We start from the raw sequence: 18252 nt of genomic DNA, 5'->3' as shown, positions 1-18252 counted from the left end.
AGCCAAGAATTCCCAGGGGTGATTCATGCATTTCTTTCAGACAGCAATGTCAAGATGAGATGGGTACCCAATTTGCCAGTGCCTCTCTTTCTGAGGTGACTACAGAGGAAACCTACTAAATTTTAATAGCTATGTTGTGATCACATCAAGTGCATTCTCTGAGACACAAAATACAGTATCATGACTTATGTGCCTCACAAGGATGTTTTTCATCTGTCTGCAGGTGACTGTGAAGTAATCGTACTAGGACGAATCTTAAATTGTATTTAAAAAGAACAGTTTCCTGTAATTTTCCTACCTATTGGAATCACTTATAAACACCAAATATATACACTGTCAATAGTCTACATTCATTACATTGTTTCAGAAGGTCTTCAAATCACTTGTTTTGGAAAATGTGTATAAGAAGAAGGAGCAATATAGTACGACACAAAAAAAATTATACTGTCTGTATTAAGTTTATGTGAGAGAAGAATCAATCATGCAGTTTTTTGTTCAGGATGATGAATAACAATGAGCTTTCTAGTTCTAGCAGCTTTACTTAATTCTGATGCATACATTGTGGCTTCTGCTTATTATCACATGCGTTCAATGTCCTGCAAAATATGTGTCAAAGCAAAATATGATATATATGGAGATATATAGGAAGTCCTCAGTTATTTTCAGTTCCTTCTCTTCTCAAAGTTCAGTGCGCTTACCAGTAGCCCTGAATGCTCTACCGTGACATCACTAAGTGGCAGTACAAGTTAGGAAGGCACATCAACCCCCAAAACTCTACATGTTTATCAGCCATATAGTGACAGCTAAAAGCCATGAGAACATGACTTGTGCACATTTCAGTAGAGTTGGTCAGATCAGCTAAAAGACAGGTATTAGGGCAGAAGTATCCCTTCCATCTCCCATTCCTCACAACGAATGTATTCAGGGACTGCATAAATGAGGAGCATTCCTGCTTACCTACTCAGTTGATAGGCACCACTATGGGGACCGGCTACAGGCTCAACATAGCCCATATCCTGTACTGGTAAACTCTGAAACTGTAGAAGTTCAGATAACATATAAAATGTAACAGAGACACTTACATATGGAGTTTCTAAGAAAGAAAAAGAAGCACCCTTTTTTGTTCCATTCCTTCCTTAACTGTCTCTCCTTCCCTTTCTTTTTTCAGAATCACAGAACACAGTAAAAAGTTATTGCAGAGGTTATCCCCCTTGTGGAGTCACACTTCTGTGTGCTGTGAACTGAAGGAGACAATGCTGCCTTTCTGACTCTGATTAAACTGAGAGAAGCTTGCAGCTCTGATTCTTTGGTCTTCGGTCCCACTTTCATGTTTGCGCTTGTCACATGTGATAAAGCTTCCAATTAATTTCAGTTTTTTGTGCTCTTCCTTTAAGAAGAAGTCAACAAGCACACTTTTCTCCTTTTTGATTTGTTCACTGATGTCCTTGGGAATGTCAGGAATCATCCAGTCGACCAAAACACTGAGGAACATCACCAAGTTCTGCAAACATAAAAACATACAAGAAAAGAAGAAGGAATAATACAAAACACCTTCCCTAAAGCGAAACCAAACCTGAGGTATAGGTATGATGCACATATCAAGCACATTTTCCTGAAGTCACATAGTATTATATGGTTGACGACATCCTTCTTTCAGAAAATCACTCACATTTGTAAGCAGTTCCATCACAGTGATAAGACTGATTTAAACATGTTTCCATCAGATCTAAAAAGGATTTGACTTGGATTCATCAAATAAATTGCCTAAGTAGTTAAAATAGTCTTATTCCTTACAGAGGTGCAAAGGTACTCAGCTCCCAACATCAAGTTTGTTGAGGCTGGTACAGAATCCATTACTGAAGAGCAGGATTACTGGAAGCATTTTCCTACACCATCATACCCATTTGGCTTTAAAAGTCTTGCAGGTCATGGTGGAAAATTACTGAAGTCAGAGTAAAGAAGCAGAAGATGGCAATATAAACCAGACAAGACTCTCAGGTACACTTAGGAATATTTGACAGATGAGAAGAAAAGACAGGCAGATTTCAGTATCAGGGATGACACTGGTTAAACTTGTCAAGAGATCCCAAGTCAAGAAGGAGTACAGAAGGCTCTTGCCATTCAGAATATAAGCCATGAAAGCAAATCAGTGAACCAATGAACTTTCCATGCTGGGGCAGACTGTATTCTGTTGACTTGTAGAAAATAACAAAAGATCTCAGAGGATTTATTATTTCTGTTTATTTCTTGTTATGTGTAAAGAATAATGTTTCACAAGATAGAATTTAAGTACTGACTCTGAGACAGCCCACTTACCCGAAATGTTCAAGATCCTGTGCAGGCTATGTAACTGCTCTCCATGAAGGAAAATAATTCCATGAGGAATTATGCCACACAGCTCCAAAGGGAGAATATTTGCTGCAGCCTAACAACACCTCAGAAAGACCAGTAAACTGAGTACAAGCAAAACAGTTTGAATATTTGCAAGTAGAAAAACTCTATTGAAAATGGGCTTCTTTGGTACTTGCCTTTCAATCTCTAATCAATATTCCTGTGAAGAAAATCGCATAGCTTAACAGACTTACCTGAAATAGAATAACAAAAGCCAAGCGAGCAGATAAGACCGCCCAGTACTGTTTAGAAAACTCATAGTGATTTGGGGACCAAGGTGGTTCTCTGTAATCCTTAAACCTGTCAATGAAAACAATTCCTTTGTCACAAAATTCCAGCAATATTGTCCTATACCAACTGCTTTGATTAACACAATTTTCCAATCACAAAATCTAACAAATGAAATCTTCCAGATGTTCCTACTTTAAACTGTATTATATAACACAACTCTAGAATTATAGCTGGGCTATTGCCACTGAATGTAACCAAGAGCAGAATATTATTCTAGTGTTGGACATTTTTAGATTTTTCTGAGTTCAAAATGCGTCATTTATTTTGTAAATTGATCTCAGTATACAGGGAATAAAGTATTGAAACTTAAGCAGAAAACAATCCAAGGCATTCTCAGAAGAAAGGAGACAAGCTTGCATTCATCACACCTGAGTTCAATTTGGGAGTAAATTATCTAACGTAATATCTGACTCACATTCTTGTGGTTCCTGCCTCTGCATAAATGACAAGGCAAGCCACAAGAAAGGCACTTCCTAAAATATCTGACTAGCCTTAGATAAGATAAAACAGAGCCTTGGTGGCTTAGTGCAAAGACGATTAGTATCACCATGAATCATTTGGAAATAAACAACAGACTAACAGATGCTCCTAAATTGGAAAACTTTGCAAGTAGCAGGGAATATAGGAAGCAATAAGAAATACAGACAGAAAACATACTGAGCATAATCTGGGAACACATAAAATAATTAAAAATAAAACAGCTACAGGATCTTTGAAAGCATAAACATTGAAAGTAAATGCAATAAAAATAACCTTCAGCTTGTAGTGGTCAGCTGGTTGGTACAAGTTTGAAATATAGCAAAGTATGGCAACAGGTTAGTATTACTTGTGAATATATATATACAGAAGGCATGATGGTATTGTGAGGTATTATCCCTTCTCTGAACAGCTCAGGTAAACCCACACCTAGAATTTTGCATTCAGCCATTCAGCTGTGAGGATTTCAGAGGAGAAAGAAAGAAAATAATATGAACAAAAGAGATAAAAGGAACAAACTGAAAGGAATTCAGCAAAAAAAATGGAGGGACTAAGGAGACTGATTCACCAGAAAAGATTAAAGAAGGGCATGTGTATTGCTCCACTTTGGGAAGTAACAACCACAGTTGAAAATGATAACTATGCAGAAATTTTGCCCTTAGGACTGACAGAGACAACTGAATGCTTTTCAAAGCAAAGGTACCTAGGTTACAACCAGTGATGCAGAAAGGGAGGAGGAAGAGGAGGAGAAAAATTTAAAAGAGGTTTGTTTTTAATATATGTAAGCATTACCTGGGTTGGGTTACAGTGCAGTTCTACTCCATGCGTACACAATATCCCAGCATACACAGTATCCCAGCTTTCATTCCTATCTTATATTGGGTTTGTATTTGGCCCTATGCTATGCCTGCATTGTCAGATTTCCCCTCTTGCAATCTTTTGTACATGTAATCCCATTTGCTTCTCAAACCAGTGTAACAGGGCTGCAGTGAGGGCCAGAATAGTTCCATTTAATTTAATATGCTTGAATAACAAAGCCGAGGAAAGCTACCAAGTTTGTTGTGGAATTAGTCTAGCACTATAAGCCAATTCCAGTCTTGGAACTGAGCAAAGGTTCACCTGGAATGGTCACCAGCTGTGGTGGACTTTCCATTTAATGTATTTGGAGATTCACAAATCATAACAGCATTGCAGGACATTAGATCCTGTGAAAATGCCACCTGGCCAAGTGGGAAATTCTGCTGCTTATAATGTTGAATCAACAGACAGCAGAACACTAGCAAATGATTAATGGTGAAAGGTGTATTGTCAGAGTTACAGACAAAATATGTGGGCCTTGGCTACCCATTTCCCTTTTAAATTATTTCATAGCATGAGAAACTTTGAAGTTCAATAATCTAGGTTTTTTGTAATGACATACATTACTACATTTCTTGGGGGGGGGGGAGGGAGGATGGACAGAATTCTTTGTATGTATTTTCTTTCATCTCTTCAATTCTTTGCTTTTAAAATGCTTCATTCAAAATGTATGCCATAAAGAATAAACAATTGATGCTCCAAAGACTATTGAATTTAAAGACCAAACAACTCTTAATTCCATTTTAATTCCACTTAAAAAAAAAAAAAAAAAAAAAAAAAAAGTAATCAATACAGTTTAAGAATAGAGAACAGAATAAAGAAAACTGTACACTGAAAGTAGGGAAATGTTGGGGAAGTTAAGTGAAAACAGACAGAAGAATCAGGCATCACTTAGACAAAACTCATCTGCAGCTAGAGGTAAAAGAAATGCAGAGAAAGAAAGAAATATTTACCAAGTAGTTTATTTGTAAAAAAAGAAAGAAATAATCAGAATTGTGGATTGTGGGTAGGTAGTTGGAACTGCAAATGAATCTAAATAAGCTGAGCTGTTTAGTCTCCTTTTTAAGCCGGTGTTTAACAAGAAATTGAAGACAGTGTTACTGAAACAATAGGAAGTAGTGTTTCATCAGTGCACAGGTATATAAGAATTGTTCAGGGAAAAAATTAGAATGCAGTACTGATCACCGGGTGTAGGTTAGACGAATCCCAGGGCAGTAAGGAAATTAAGTATTTCAAAGACATTTTATAAATTTGCTCAGTATGGAAGCAGAGTTATGTTAAGGGAAAAGTCCTCGTAATTACCCCCTATCTTCTACATTTTTTCTTTTCAGTGTAACCAGAATGTTTTCATGTACTCCATTATCATACCTAATTATGAAGATTAAAAGGACTAGAGTCATGTCACATAACTTTGCAAGCTTTGCTTTAAATTTGCCTTCAGCTACACAGAGACCATTTTGCTCTGGAAAAAAAAAATACAATAATGTTGTGTGTCATATTGGCACTACTGTAATTTTTTTTGGAAGCAGTGTCAAAGAGCATTGTATTAAAACAAACAGCATTGTATTAAATGCTGCTCAAAATCTTCAACGAATCTATTCTGTATTTTTGATGGGAGAGTTGGTTTTGGTTTGCTATTGTTATTTTTAAGATACTTTAATCTCTGGCAATGCCCGTAAAGAGCAAATTCAGGCTTATTTTAACCACGTTTATCTCTAGAGAACACAGAAACCTAAGAGAGGTCAACTTGTTCCCAACATACTTGCCAGAAGCAGAAAAACAGATTTTTTTTCCTGCTTAAGGGACAGGGCTTGTTGCCTGTCTCCTGGGGCACAAGCAAGATACCTCATGTTTTATCACAATCGTAGTTCCACACAAAGTTGTGACTTTGGTAAGATGCAAATGAGGTGGCTGATAATGAAACAATGAATGGATATCTTTTCATAACTGTTTCCTGGTAAGGGCACAGAAATACTTTCATAGTTGTTTCTCATTCAGAGTAGCACGTGGGCATGTTTGCAATCTATTTATTAAATCTATTTATTAAATGGTAGCACAGACCTGATATTCCCAGGAAGGGACTACTTTTATACCTAATATGTGTTATTCCCTTCCCGTATTTCACCTCCTCCATTAAACCCACAGTAATCTGAGAAGTGAATTTCCAGATACACTGGTGGAGTCATATTCCAGAAGCAGAGTCCGGTAACTGAGACCAGATAAACAGTTGCAAAGTTAATACAGTGAAGTCACAACAAAGTGAGAGGTTCATATGGATAGAGGAATTTGCCAAAGAAAAACACACACTAATTCTGTAATACAAATTAAAACGTGGTAAGAACAGAGAGCAATAAAGAGCTACACAGTCTTACTAGTGGGTGGGACAAGTATAGAGATGGTGCAGACTCTCGTGCTTAACATAATGCTAAGCAATAATTCATAGCAAATACTAACACAGGAAATAGCAGAGCTCACGGGAACAGAATAATGAGCAAAGAAAGAGGAGAGCCCTGAAGCTTAAGACATTTTACCTTGTCTACCACAAGTAGTTTTATATGCAGGAGAGCTTTTATTTTCTCTTTTTGTCTGCTCTCAGCTCTCATCTGACCACATAAGAGGCAGCACAGATTCCTTCCCAGAAGTTCCTGACTGGGAGTGAATTTCCTGCTCTATTATCTTTTCTTAACTGCCTAAAAGTTAGTAATCGTAACCATATGCACTCATCTAGCCTTTATCTGTAGTCAAAGTAAGCAGGTATGTACATTCCACAGGCAATCTTAAGAGAGGTGCCCAAGATAGACGGCATTTATTCTCTGCATTTACAATGCCTCCAGTGACCACGGAGAGAATGGAAAAGAATATTTTCCATGGATTACAGGCAGGTGAGACAAATACCACTGCTTAATATTAATGTGATCGTAAGCATGATTATATTTTGCCTGTGCAGGAGTGGAAGATAAGCATGTGCAGACTACACCAACTTCTAGACTTCTTTCTCAAAAATGATTACATTCAAATATTTAAGATTTTATGTAAGATGGGTATTGAACAGATAGGTAGGTCTCATTAAAGAACTTCCTTCCACCCCTCCTCAAGCAATTTCAGCAAAACACATTATTTCCTAAGAAAATCAAACAATCATAGAATGGCTTGGTTTGGAAGGGATATCAAGGATCATCCAGTTCCAACTCCCCTACCATTTGTAGGTTTGTAAGACACTACACCAGGCTGCCTAGGATCCCGTCCAACCTGACCTTGAATGCCTTCAGAGATGAGGCGTCCACAACTTCTCCACACAACCTGCTCCCATACCTCACCACACTGAGTAAAAAATTTCTTTGTAACATCTAATCTAAGTTTTTCTAATCTAAGGTTTTTTCTTCACTAGGCTAAACAAGCCCAGCTCCCTCAACCTTGCTTCATAGGAGAGGTGCTCCAGCCCTCTGAACATCTTTATGGCTTCCCTCTGGACCCAATCCAACAGCTGCACATCCTTCCTTTACTGGGGCCCCCAGGCCTGGACCCAGAACTCAGATGGGGTCTCACAAGGACAAAGCAGAGGGGACAATTACCTCCCTCTCCTTGTGAGCCACTCCTTTTTCAGTGTAGCCCACGATAATGTTGGCCTTCTCGGCTGCAAGAGCACACTGTTGGCCCATGTCCTGCTCTTCATCCACCAGGACCCCAAATCCCTCACTGCAGGGCTGTTCTCAATCAGAAAAATAAGCATGGTAAAAATTGATTTAGTAGCAATTGGGAATGTAGTCTTAATTCAGAAATATGCAGTCATATAGAAGCAAGGGAACGTTTTTGGCTACTTCAGTAATCTAACTAGAATATGATCCCTTAAATAATCAATGAAAAGAGGTAGACTGCTCTAGAAGGCAATTTACAGAACTTAAGTTAAAAGCCTAATTACAAAGTAAGTTTCTCTCTTCACCTTCAGATGGTTGCTTGTCTTTACTTTTAGAAGAGTAAACTCAACAAATAAGTAAGACCAATTGTATTATTTATTTTTTTATTGAATTGAAATGTATAACTTTTTTTTCTCTCAATAACTGTAAGATGAATAAAAAGCTTTGTCAAGAGAGGTGTGCATTCTAACTAGCTTTAGTTACAAGCATTCCATGTCACACTGAGAGTGTCTCTTAAAGATTTGTAGAAGAGATAGTCATAACTTAACTGCAATCCTATTAGAAAAATCTGGCTGCCTTAGAGATCTGCATCTACTTTCTAAATACAATTTATTTTAAAAGTTACAAATGCAGAAATACATGTATCACTGGAAGTAATAATGGGAGAAATCTATCCGTATATTGAAAACAGATTTGTCAGTGAGAATGAAGTCAAGTGAATGACAGGAAGAATTCTGAAGTTTTATTAAGAAAACACTCAATACTATCTTCAATAACTAGCAGTATTTTCTGCCAGTATCTCAGGATTCAATGAAAATATATTCCAAGGAAAGGTGCAACTGATGTGAATTTCACCTGTAATATTTGTCTAATCATTCTGCTCTTCTTGGTAGTTAGTTTTGCAACCCTGCTTTGCCACTGATTTGAGAGAATATGCTGACAGATTTTCAGAATCCCCTTGTTTTACACTTCAGCAAAAATTTGATCCATGAGTAAAACAACGAAAGCAGGAGACCCAAAATCTGAGTTGGAGAAAGGAGGTTGGGAAACATAGAGGTGAAATTGGCTTTGGGACTAGGAGAGTTACAGATGGTTTCTGTCAGAAACATGAGATTCAAAAACCATGGCATATATCAGGAATAAGAGAGAGGATGTATGAGAACATATCTCTGTGTCAAAACAAAGGAGACAGATTTAAGATGTCTGTGTAGTAAAAACTATATAAATTAAAGCTCTCTTCAAAGGGAAATGAAGGAGGAAATTTTGCAATGATCTCTTGTGACTGCAGAAGCTAAATACAGTGTGACTCCAAGTGAATCAGAAAGGAAAGTGAACCAGGCTATTGACTACAACACTGACCATGGGGCTCAATTTTGAACAGCCTTCAGCTGCATCAGCTTGAAGCGGTTCCCTGAATTCACAGATATATTTGTGGAAAAGCAAGGTTACACTGACAGTGTTGGAACTGTTATAGTGATTTCTTTTATAAACTGTAACTGTTCCATAACTATCTCCACAGTACAGTTTTCTGTTCTTTCTGAGGAGTAGTGGACTAGATATTTTCAACATATTTATTAGTAGTTGGCCCTTGTTTCCCTAGCCTGAAAAGATGAAATTTAAGCATAAGATCTGTACACAGGAAACAGTGCAGGTTTTACAGACAGACAGAGCATATTGAAAACTCAGATCTCATAAAGTAAACACTGAGCTTAACAAAAAGGAAAGTCTGGTTCTAATTAGTGAGAATCTAGTTTAAAAGCTGAATTTTGTCCTTAATGAAAATTGTTTCTTGCACACATATGGAAGGGATTTTTTATTTGATTAAGTCTGCAAAATTGTATATTTTGCCTCTTAATTTGTGGGAAAACTCATTCTAAGCACCTTCTAACATTGGGAGAATAGTTTAAAAGCAGAATTCTTAAAACCAGCTTTTTAAGACACAAATATTATCAGTTCCCACTTGGGGAAACTTTGTCAAAAGAAATAGAAAACTGTCATCAGAAGTACTTTACCTGCAGAATAAAATATCCTGTGCAAATGGGGAGTTTTCTGGTTGTGTTCCAGCCTTGAGATGACTGACATTGAAGTATGAGAGCGTGTGATTGATGAATCCATGCATGCTTCCATTTTGACTATATGCATATTGATACATAAGGCGTGGAATGAAATCAGATGTGACAGCAATTACAAAAGCCTGACACACACACACAAATAGATGGAGGAAAAAAAAAAAAAAAAAAGAGACAACATGGTGAATCTATGTCTAATGTGTCTCAGCTTAAATTAATTTAGGTGATAATTTTCGTGTTCAAATAAGTTTGGAAGAGTGATGAAGTGCAAGTTAAATGGGCAGACCTTGTACTGGGGTTCAATCACTGGGTGATCATATAAACACAGTAATTTGATTTGTGCCTCCAGAAGGCAATAGTTAGGGAGATGGCATATATCTCAGATCGTAGAGTAGCAAAAACAACTAATCCTTTTACATTTCTCTTTTTTTCCTCTTTCAAGCCATTAGAAGCTCTTTAGCTTTAAAGTGTAAGACATAATAGCTGGTTGGTATATTCTGAAGCATAATTTGGTATTGATACACAGTGTCATCTCTGTTAAACCATTTGAGTGTAAATCATCCTCTACTCTCCATTCTGGAGCAGGACTTAAACATTCAGCACCACTGGATATCATGCTGGAATGAAACTAGTGAGTAAATCAGACAAATGAGTATCTAGATCACATCAACAAGAATTATCAGATTTGCTCAGAACTACATGTTGCTAAATAGTTCTGCATCAACGTTGTTCATATGCAGAAAAGAAGCAGATCTGGGCATTCAATTTTTTTTTCACATTGGGCATAGACCTACATTTCTGTCAGCAAGACAGAAACTGATATTTAACTTAACTGATATTTAACTAACTGATATTTAAATTAAATTTTAATTATTAAAAACGTTTATGATTTTTTTTCTTTTTTTTTTTTTTCTTTTCTTTTTTGAGACAGTAAATAGTCAGGGATCATAAACTTGCAAAGTTATTCAGATAAAACCAAGAAGCTGCTTTGCTCATCCAGCACAGATCAGTTCTGGAAAGTCTGAAACCTATGCCTGACAGCAACTTCCATGGGTATGTGCAAGGCTGCACAAATATCCTGCCTTAAATCTTGTAAGCTACTAACGCCTTAAGTGAACAATCTTTGACTTGCATCAAACAACTCTGCTTCTCTGGAGGCATTATAGTTGCCTAAGTTGTAACGATAGCTTACAAATTGATACAGAATGCTGCTGTGCTGGAAGTTATTTTTAAATAAATTAAATAAATTATATAGCACCTCTGCACACATTCTCCTTTAGTAATGACAATTAGCCACATTTCTAAAGTGCTTTGAAATCTATGGATCAAAAAGTCATAGCATTGAAACTAAACTCCTCCACATGAGTTTTTTTTAATCATAAAGCATACATAATTCTTATGTACAAATCTGTACACCAAACATATAGGTATTCTACATATAATCAGTCTTGTTCTATTAAATAATATTCTTTCTCACATTTCATAGCTTTGAAAATGTGTGAGCCAACTGAAAAATATAAAAAAGCTACTCTTCCAGAAAAACTCATTCTACGGGAAAAATTATACTTATTCCTCCATATTTGTAAAAATCAGAACAAAAAAATAACACTTGTTCTTCTATCTGGGGGCTAGAATGTACTTCTAGATTTTATTTTTACAACCTTTTTATTCATATCAACAACTACCATAGCAGAGTGACAGAAAAATTATGGCAGTGAATGAGTTGATAAATCTTTATCAACTCTCTGGAGTGTTGTCTGTTTAGATTCCATTCATATGAATTATTTTTATATGAATTACTCTTCCTGTCCTATCTAACATAAGTATATAGAAAATGAGGTAAGTAAATGGTCATCTCCTTCATAACTCAGATTCTGTTTTACACTTCCACAAGAAAGGACTGGATAACTTAGACTTTATTATATTTTATAGCATTTAAGAATCAGTTTTACATCATGTCAGACAAATAAGTTAAGCTCCTAAAATCACATACTTACATTAATAATAACCGAAAGCTTTCCGATACCACTCAAAATGTTATACCAAATTCCTGTAAGTGAAAAACAGAAGTTATTAAGGGGTTTAGTAATATCTTTTTTTTTTTTTCTTTTCCCCTCCATTGAATACTTTGTATTCTCATCATTTTAATGTTTTTCCATTACTTACCTATATCTTTTGCTCTTACTGTGTCTGGCCTCCTTAGTTCTGTAACAAACTTTTTTGCATCAAGCCTAACTTCTATGATATTGTTCAGAAGAGCAAAGAGTGGTGCCAGAGGAAAGGAGGCAACGAAGAGTGTGACAAAGCCGAACTGGATAACTGGAAGAGAAACATGCATTGTTCTCAGATATACTTTGCAAAGAACAGGTAAACAAAGCTGACAGTAAAATGTTGGTGAGCTCTGTGGGTGATAAAAACTGCAACACTCCACTTTGCAGCTGGAACACAGCAGTATATATTGGAAAGCAAGGCTATGAGAGAGATGAAGGTTTGTCACTATGTTTTATGAATGGTTCCTAACAGTCCTCTGATATTGCATCAACACAAGCCAACATAGGTAATAAATTTAATAAGGAACAAGGACTTTGCAGTGTGTTCTGCTTTCCTATATAATCAGTTAAATGCGATGCTACTATTCATCTCCAGTTTTAACCTGTAAGAAAATGATACTTGAGGGAATATCACTGAGGAAGGAATGATACATGAAAGGAAGAAATCTAAAGTAACTTTATTTCATCACAACTTCCTTTGGAAAATGTAGTGGCAATATGGCAAGAGAAGTGTATGGGAATGCTGAATATGGCCTATACCTCAGATTGATCACCTGAGGTGAGCAATGAGTCAACCCTGGGAGCACAGGTGAAAGCAATTCACCTATGCTGCCAGAAGGAATGGAGCCTTGCTCCACCTCTCCTAGACCCCATTTAAGAACCGACAACCACTGGGGAAGGAACTCTTTTGGAGATTGCTACGCTTGCAATTTTCTCAGCAAGCCCAAGACAAGGGTAAGCTTTCCATCCATTCATCTTAAGCATGGTAACCTGTTTAGCCTAATTTTCTTGTATATTTCTTAATCAAAACAACTGTATATTCACCGACTATACACTTGGTGAGCCAGCAGGCCAAATATACTAAAAATTACTTCATGTCCTTTCTTTGGAATTTCTATAAATGGTCGGAGGAGAACCTTACCCCACTAGATAAAGTGATTCTGGGTCAGATCCTAGGATTTGTGGGATCTCCCTATTATGAACTAGCAGTTATCACTGAAAAATAGGGTCCCCTATGCTTTATGGGAGATATCTCCCCATATTGCGTGGCAGACTACTTTCAGGAACTTAGGAAAGACATGCTAATTACAGAAGAATGACTATTAGCTGTCTCTGCAGTGTCATGGCCACTATTAAATGCTTTAATTCATGCTGAAATGATACTTTAGCAAATGAAAACCAACTTTTGAGAGACCGTATCAAGAAGTTAGAGCAAGAACTTAGCGTATTAACAGGGAAAAAGCCAATTCTGCTTCTTTCAATAGGTCAAGTTTGTAACATGTCAATAAACAATGACCAGACTCCTGAATCAACAGACTTTGATCAAGAAGATGAAAACTCTAAATTAGATCTAAAATCTCCAATTTCAGCAGATGCACTAGAGGTTCATCCTGTTAGAACTCAGAACACAAAGAAAATACAGGGTAGACTGGTAGGGGTGCTGCCTGATCAGTGGCCCTTTGCCCAGACTCACTTGCATATAACAGCCCAGCCATACGCAGCAGCAGAATTGATGGATTTAGTGCAGCAAATTCAGCAGAAGCCTAGAGACAGCGTGCCAGCTTGAGACTGTGGGATTCTGTGGCAGAAAGTGTTATGGTGAATGGCCCAGAAATATCCAAGTTGGCCACCATGACTGTCCATCCAGCTCTCAAGCAGAAGTTATATGCGGGTAATCAGTGTTTAATGAAAACTATTCTATAATAGAACGGTTAATGGTGGCCTGCTGTATGGTATAGCTGAATAAATCTGGTATACCTCTACATATAGGCATGTGGTCCTCCATGGAGGACATTCATAATTATATCCATGAACTAGGTGTATGGGAAGCAATTTATGAAGACACATTTGATGGCCCTGACATGGTCAAATTCTCAGTGGGGATGAGAGACTTAATTCTACAGCAAGCCCCCCTCCTATCTCTGTGGTACTTTAGTCTCTATATTAAATCCCCTGGTGGCTTCAGAAGGGGTAGTCCAGCAGGCTGCCCAGTTAGTGGCTGACCTAGGAGAAACAGAACGCCTTTGGACTAGGTACAAAATTTGGACATTAGAAGAAGCCAAGGTCCTGTCAGTGATTAAACCAAGACGCCAGCTACTCGAGCTCCCCAGGTGGGACACATAAGAGTTTCCCGAAAACAAATGTTTAATGATTTAATTTGGGTTGGGGTCCGATTTGCTAAGATTGACCCCCAGCCCAACCATGTCCTTCTCCAGCTTTGGAGACTACTAAAGGGCAATCAAAAATTTCAGAATCTACCTTAAGAAACCAAGGGTTTATAACCAAATTATAGAGAGAATACCAACAACAACACGGAACCTAGAAGATTTCATTGTTCCTAATAAAAAAAAAAAAGTCACTTCAGGGCCACGATGCCTGAGCCACCGGTAGCAAAGGAATTGGGCATAGCACAGTTCATGGTGTGACGAGGGATGCTAGTCCCCCTAGGGTCTCCAGATGGGACTGGAGGCCCTATGTAGAATGAACAATTTGTTGAAAAAATATTCAGAGAGATATGGCATTATTGGACACTGGAGCAGGAACATCAACTATCTACAGAGATCCAACTAAATTTGATGGAGATAGAGTGATGAATGGTGGTTTTGGAGGACAGACTGTTCCTGTCACACAAACATGGTTGAAACTGGGGGTTGGGTGCCTCCCACCTCAGGAGTACAAGGTGTCTATTGCCCCAGCCCAGGAATACATCCTGGGCATAGATATTCTATGGGGTCTGGCTCTCCAAACAACTGTGGCAGAGCTCAGACTTTGACAGAGATGTATCAGTATCCAGGCGGTGCAGGCAATATTAAGAGGTCACGTGAAACATGGGCCTATTTGCCTGCTGAAACCACACCGGATTACTAATGTAAGACAGTATAGACTCTTGGGTGGGCAAGATGAAATATTGAGAATGGTGCAGAAATTAGAAAAAGTGGGCATTATAAGACCTGCACACAGCCCATGTAATTCCTCCACATGGCCAATGTGAAAGTTGGATGGCACATGGAGAATGACAGTGGATTACAGAGAATTAAATAAGGTCATGCCACCTGTTCATGTGGCCATACCCAATATTGCCTCCCTATTGGACACGTTGTCATGGTTTTGTGATTTTTGGCTTTTGGTATTCCACATCATAACATCATGTGGGGCACTGGGACTTTAACTGTCAATGCTCAAGTCCTGGGTACCTGCCCTGAAGAGAAGAAGAACTACATTCCCCAGGGGACCTTGCGGTCAGGGAGAGGAGGTTTAACTCCTGGCAAGGTCGCCTGATTCTTGCTTTTTCTCGCCTGCCCTTCGTCGCAGGCGCTGCTCCCATCTCCCTGCTGCTCAACTGGACTGCGCATCTCACCTCAGCGTTGTGGTGAGGCCTATCCCCCTTTCGGACATTCTCTCTCTCATTATATTTGATTTATTAGCTTCAATTCTGATTATATTGTATTATAGTGTGTTATCTTGCATTCCGATAATATACTTAGTAAATTAGTTTGTTTCTCCTCAGATCGGTGCCGCTGTTTTATTTTATATTATATATTATATATATATATATTATATTATATAATATAATTATATTATAATTATATTATTATATTATTTTCGGGTCTCCTGTTTCCTTTTTTCCGGAGGCGCGAATCTGCGGATCCCTCCGCCCCGCTCGTCACGGAACCGGGCCGAACCAGCCCGTAAACCGTTGACACACGTTGAGTAGAGAGATAAAAACCTACCGTTGTGTCCTAGATTTAGCAAATGCGGTCTTCAGTATCCCAATGGCTGAAGAATCGCATGATTGGTTTGTGTTTATGTGAGGAGGCAGGCAGTGGACCTTTCAGATCCTGCCACAGGGGTACGTGTGTTCACCAACATATTGTCATAATCTAGTGGCATGTGACTTGGCTAATTGGAGAAAACCTAACGATGTCAACTTATGTCATTATATTGACGATCTCCTGTTGACATCCAACTCACTCGACAGGCAGCATGTTCATTAACTGTCTATTTGCAACAGAGGGGATGGGTTATAAATCCCCAAAAGGTCCAAGGTCTGGGCCTGCCTGTAAACATCCTGGGGCTGGTTTGGTCAGAAAAGACTAAAATGCTACCCAGTGCTGTCACAGATAAGTTTCAGGCGTTCCCAGTCCCTACAACACCAAAGCAGCTGCTAGAGTTTTGAGGCATATTGGGTTATTGGCATTCCTTTATACCTCAGTTTGCACAGCTGCTAAGGCCTCTGTACAGACTCAAAAAAAAATTAAAAAAGGGTCAGCTATGGGACTGGGGGAAAACAGAACAGGACACTTTCCAACAGGCGAAACTGGCAGTTAACCAAACCCAGGCATTGGGTGTATTTGCTCCTACCCTCCCAGCCGAGTTGGACGTTCACGTCACTCAGGATGGCTTTGGCTGGAGCCTGTGGCAATGCCAGAGGTCTGTTCGGACCCCCATGGGTTTCTGGTCTGCAACGGAGCAGAAGAAAGATACAGTATGACTGAAAAAAACAGCAATTGGCTGCCTACTCTGCATTACAGGCAGTAGAGCTGACAACTCAAATGGCTGAAGTTTTACTTAAGACCACTCTGCCAATTCAGGGGTGGGTGAAGATCTGACCCACCTTCCTAAGACAGGGGTGGCCCAAGCAAAAACAGTGGTGTGATAGGTCGCCTACTTCAGCCAGAGTTGTCTGACTTCATCATCATTAAAAGAACTTCAGAAGATCCTATTCCCAGAGGCATATCACAGTGATGCACCATAAGAAACATTGGTCGCTCCACCAGAGAGGATCCCAGTTCAGGAGGGAAAATATCCTATCTCTGATGATAGGAACCCTCCACCGAGACAATCTAATTTGACTAGGGGGATGGTTAGAGCAGCCAATTGGCAGAACTGTCAGTCATGTGGATGGTATGCTGAATATCTGTACAGATAGTTGGGCTGTGTACTGGGGGCTCACTCTTTGGATTGGACATAGGGCCACCCAGGAATGGACTGTCCATGCCCAACCAATCTGGGGCAAAGACATGTCGTTAGACCTATGGAATACAGTCAAACACAGGACTATGTGTCTACTATATTTTTGGTCATCAGCTCCTACAGTCACTGGGAAATGATGAAGCTGACACGCTGTCCTGAGTTTGATGGATTGAGAATTCACCATCTGAGAACACTGCCCGTTGGTTACATCAGGAGCTATGGCATGTGGGACAAAAGATAATAAGGGCAGCTGCTAAAGCATAGGGACAGCTCATACAGCTACCTGACATTGTCTAGGCATGCTGGGATTGCGACGCTTGCTCTAAGAGGAGACCAAGATTGCTGCCTGAAACAACAGCCCATCTTGCTAGAGGACACAACCCTCTTCTGTGATGGGAAGAGGACTACATTGGGCCCCTTCCTCAGTCTGAGGGAGTGAGATACGCCCTGACCTGCATCAGTATTGCAAGTAGGCTACTGCAGGCTTATCCAGTACCGAAAGCAAACCAGGCATATACCATCAAGGCACTCACTAAACTGATGTCTGCCTACGGGACACCTCAAGTCATCCAGAGTAACCAAGGGGCTCATTTTCCTGGTGCAACAATACAGAGCTGGGCAGAAGAAAATAACATCGAATGGTGATTCTACCTGCCACATAATCCAACGGGGGCAGGCCTCATTGAATGTTATAACAGTATTCTTAAGGCTGCCCTGAAGACAGACTCCCAGTCCCTGCAGGGATGCATTAAAAGACTGTATGAAACCTTGCAGGACCTGAATGAAAGACCTCGAGACGGCAGACCCAGTGCCCTGAGAATGTTGCAGACAACATGGGCTACCCACTTGGGATCCAAATTATGGGCACTGATCATCAAGTAAGACCCCAGATTGGTAATGAAAATAATCTTCTGCTCCCTGACCCTGAGAATTTAGATCCAGGTACCCATAGAATAAAACGGCCTTGGAAGGTGCAGGTAGGACCCAAGTGGTGTGGCCAACTTGCACCTTGGGGGAGATTATTAGAGGTGGGAGGCTCAGTAGTCCCTCCAGTAATATGTACACAGCCTACTTATATTATGGTCAACACTCCAATCTTCATTGCTAAAGGGACCCCCATCATGTCCCAGGGGCAGATCAGGACACCCCCTTTGGTGACTGATATAGTTATGCAGCTGCAGACATCTGGCCAGAAGGTGTGGTACAGGCAGCGAGGACATGCCCCAGTACAAGCCAGGATAGTATTGACCCAGTATAGAAATACAACCTGTATCTTGCCTTGGATGA

The 18252-nt window shown here is 39.3% G+C and overlaps 1 protein-coding gene across 1 annotated transcript in view; it reads right to left on the bottom strand.

Annotated features, from left to right (window-relative positions):
• Positions 1-1219: 1219 nt before the first annotated feature.
• The window catches only part of ANO2 (anoctamin 2), a gene marked incomplete at its 3' end in the record, with an annotated part of 170124 nt that continues 153091 nt past the window's right edge, over positions 1220-18252 (bottom strand). The window contains exons 19-23 of the mRNA XM_079543930.1: positions 11888-12040; positions 11719-11771; positions 9665-9846; positions 2586-2691; positions 1220-1501 (exon numbers count right to left, since the gene is read on the bottom strand). Of these exons, the coding sequence (XP_079400056.1) occupies positions 1220-1501; positions 2586-2691; positions 9665-9846; positions 11719-11771; positions 11888-12040 (776 nt within the window). The remainder of the gene's footprint in view (positions 1502-2585; positions 2692-9664; positions 9847-11718; positions 11772-11887; positions 12041-18252) is intronic.

The sequence above is a fragment of the Tetrao urogallus genome (genome assembly GCF_951394365.1).
Source record: "Tetrao urogallus genome assembly, chromosome: 1".
Lineage (NCBI taxonomy): Eukaryota > Metazoa > Chordata > Aves > Galliformes > Phasianidae > Tetrao > Tetrao urogallus.
The sequence above is the reverse complement of the archived record's forward strand: the minus strand, read 5'-3'. Positions and strand labels throughout refer to the sequence as shown.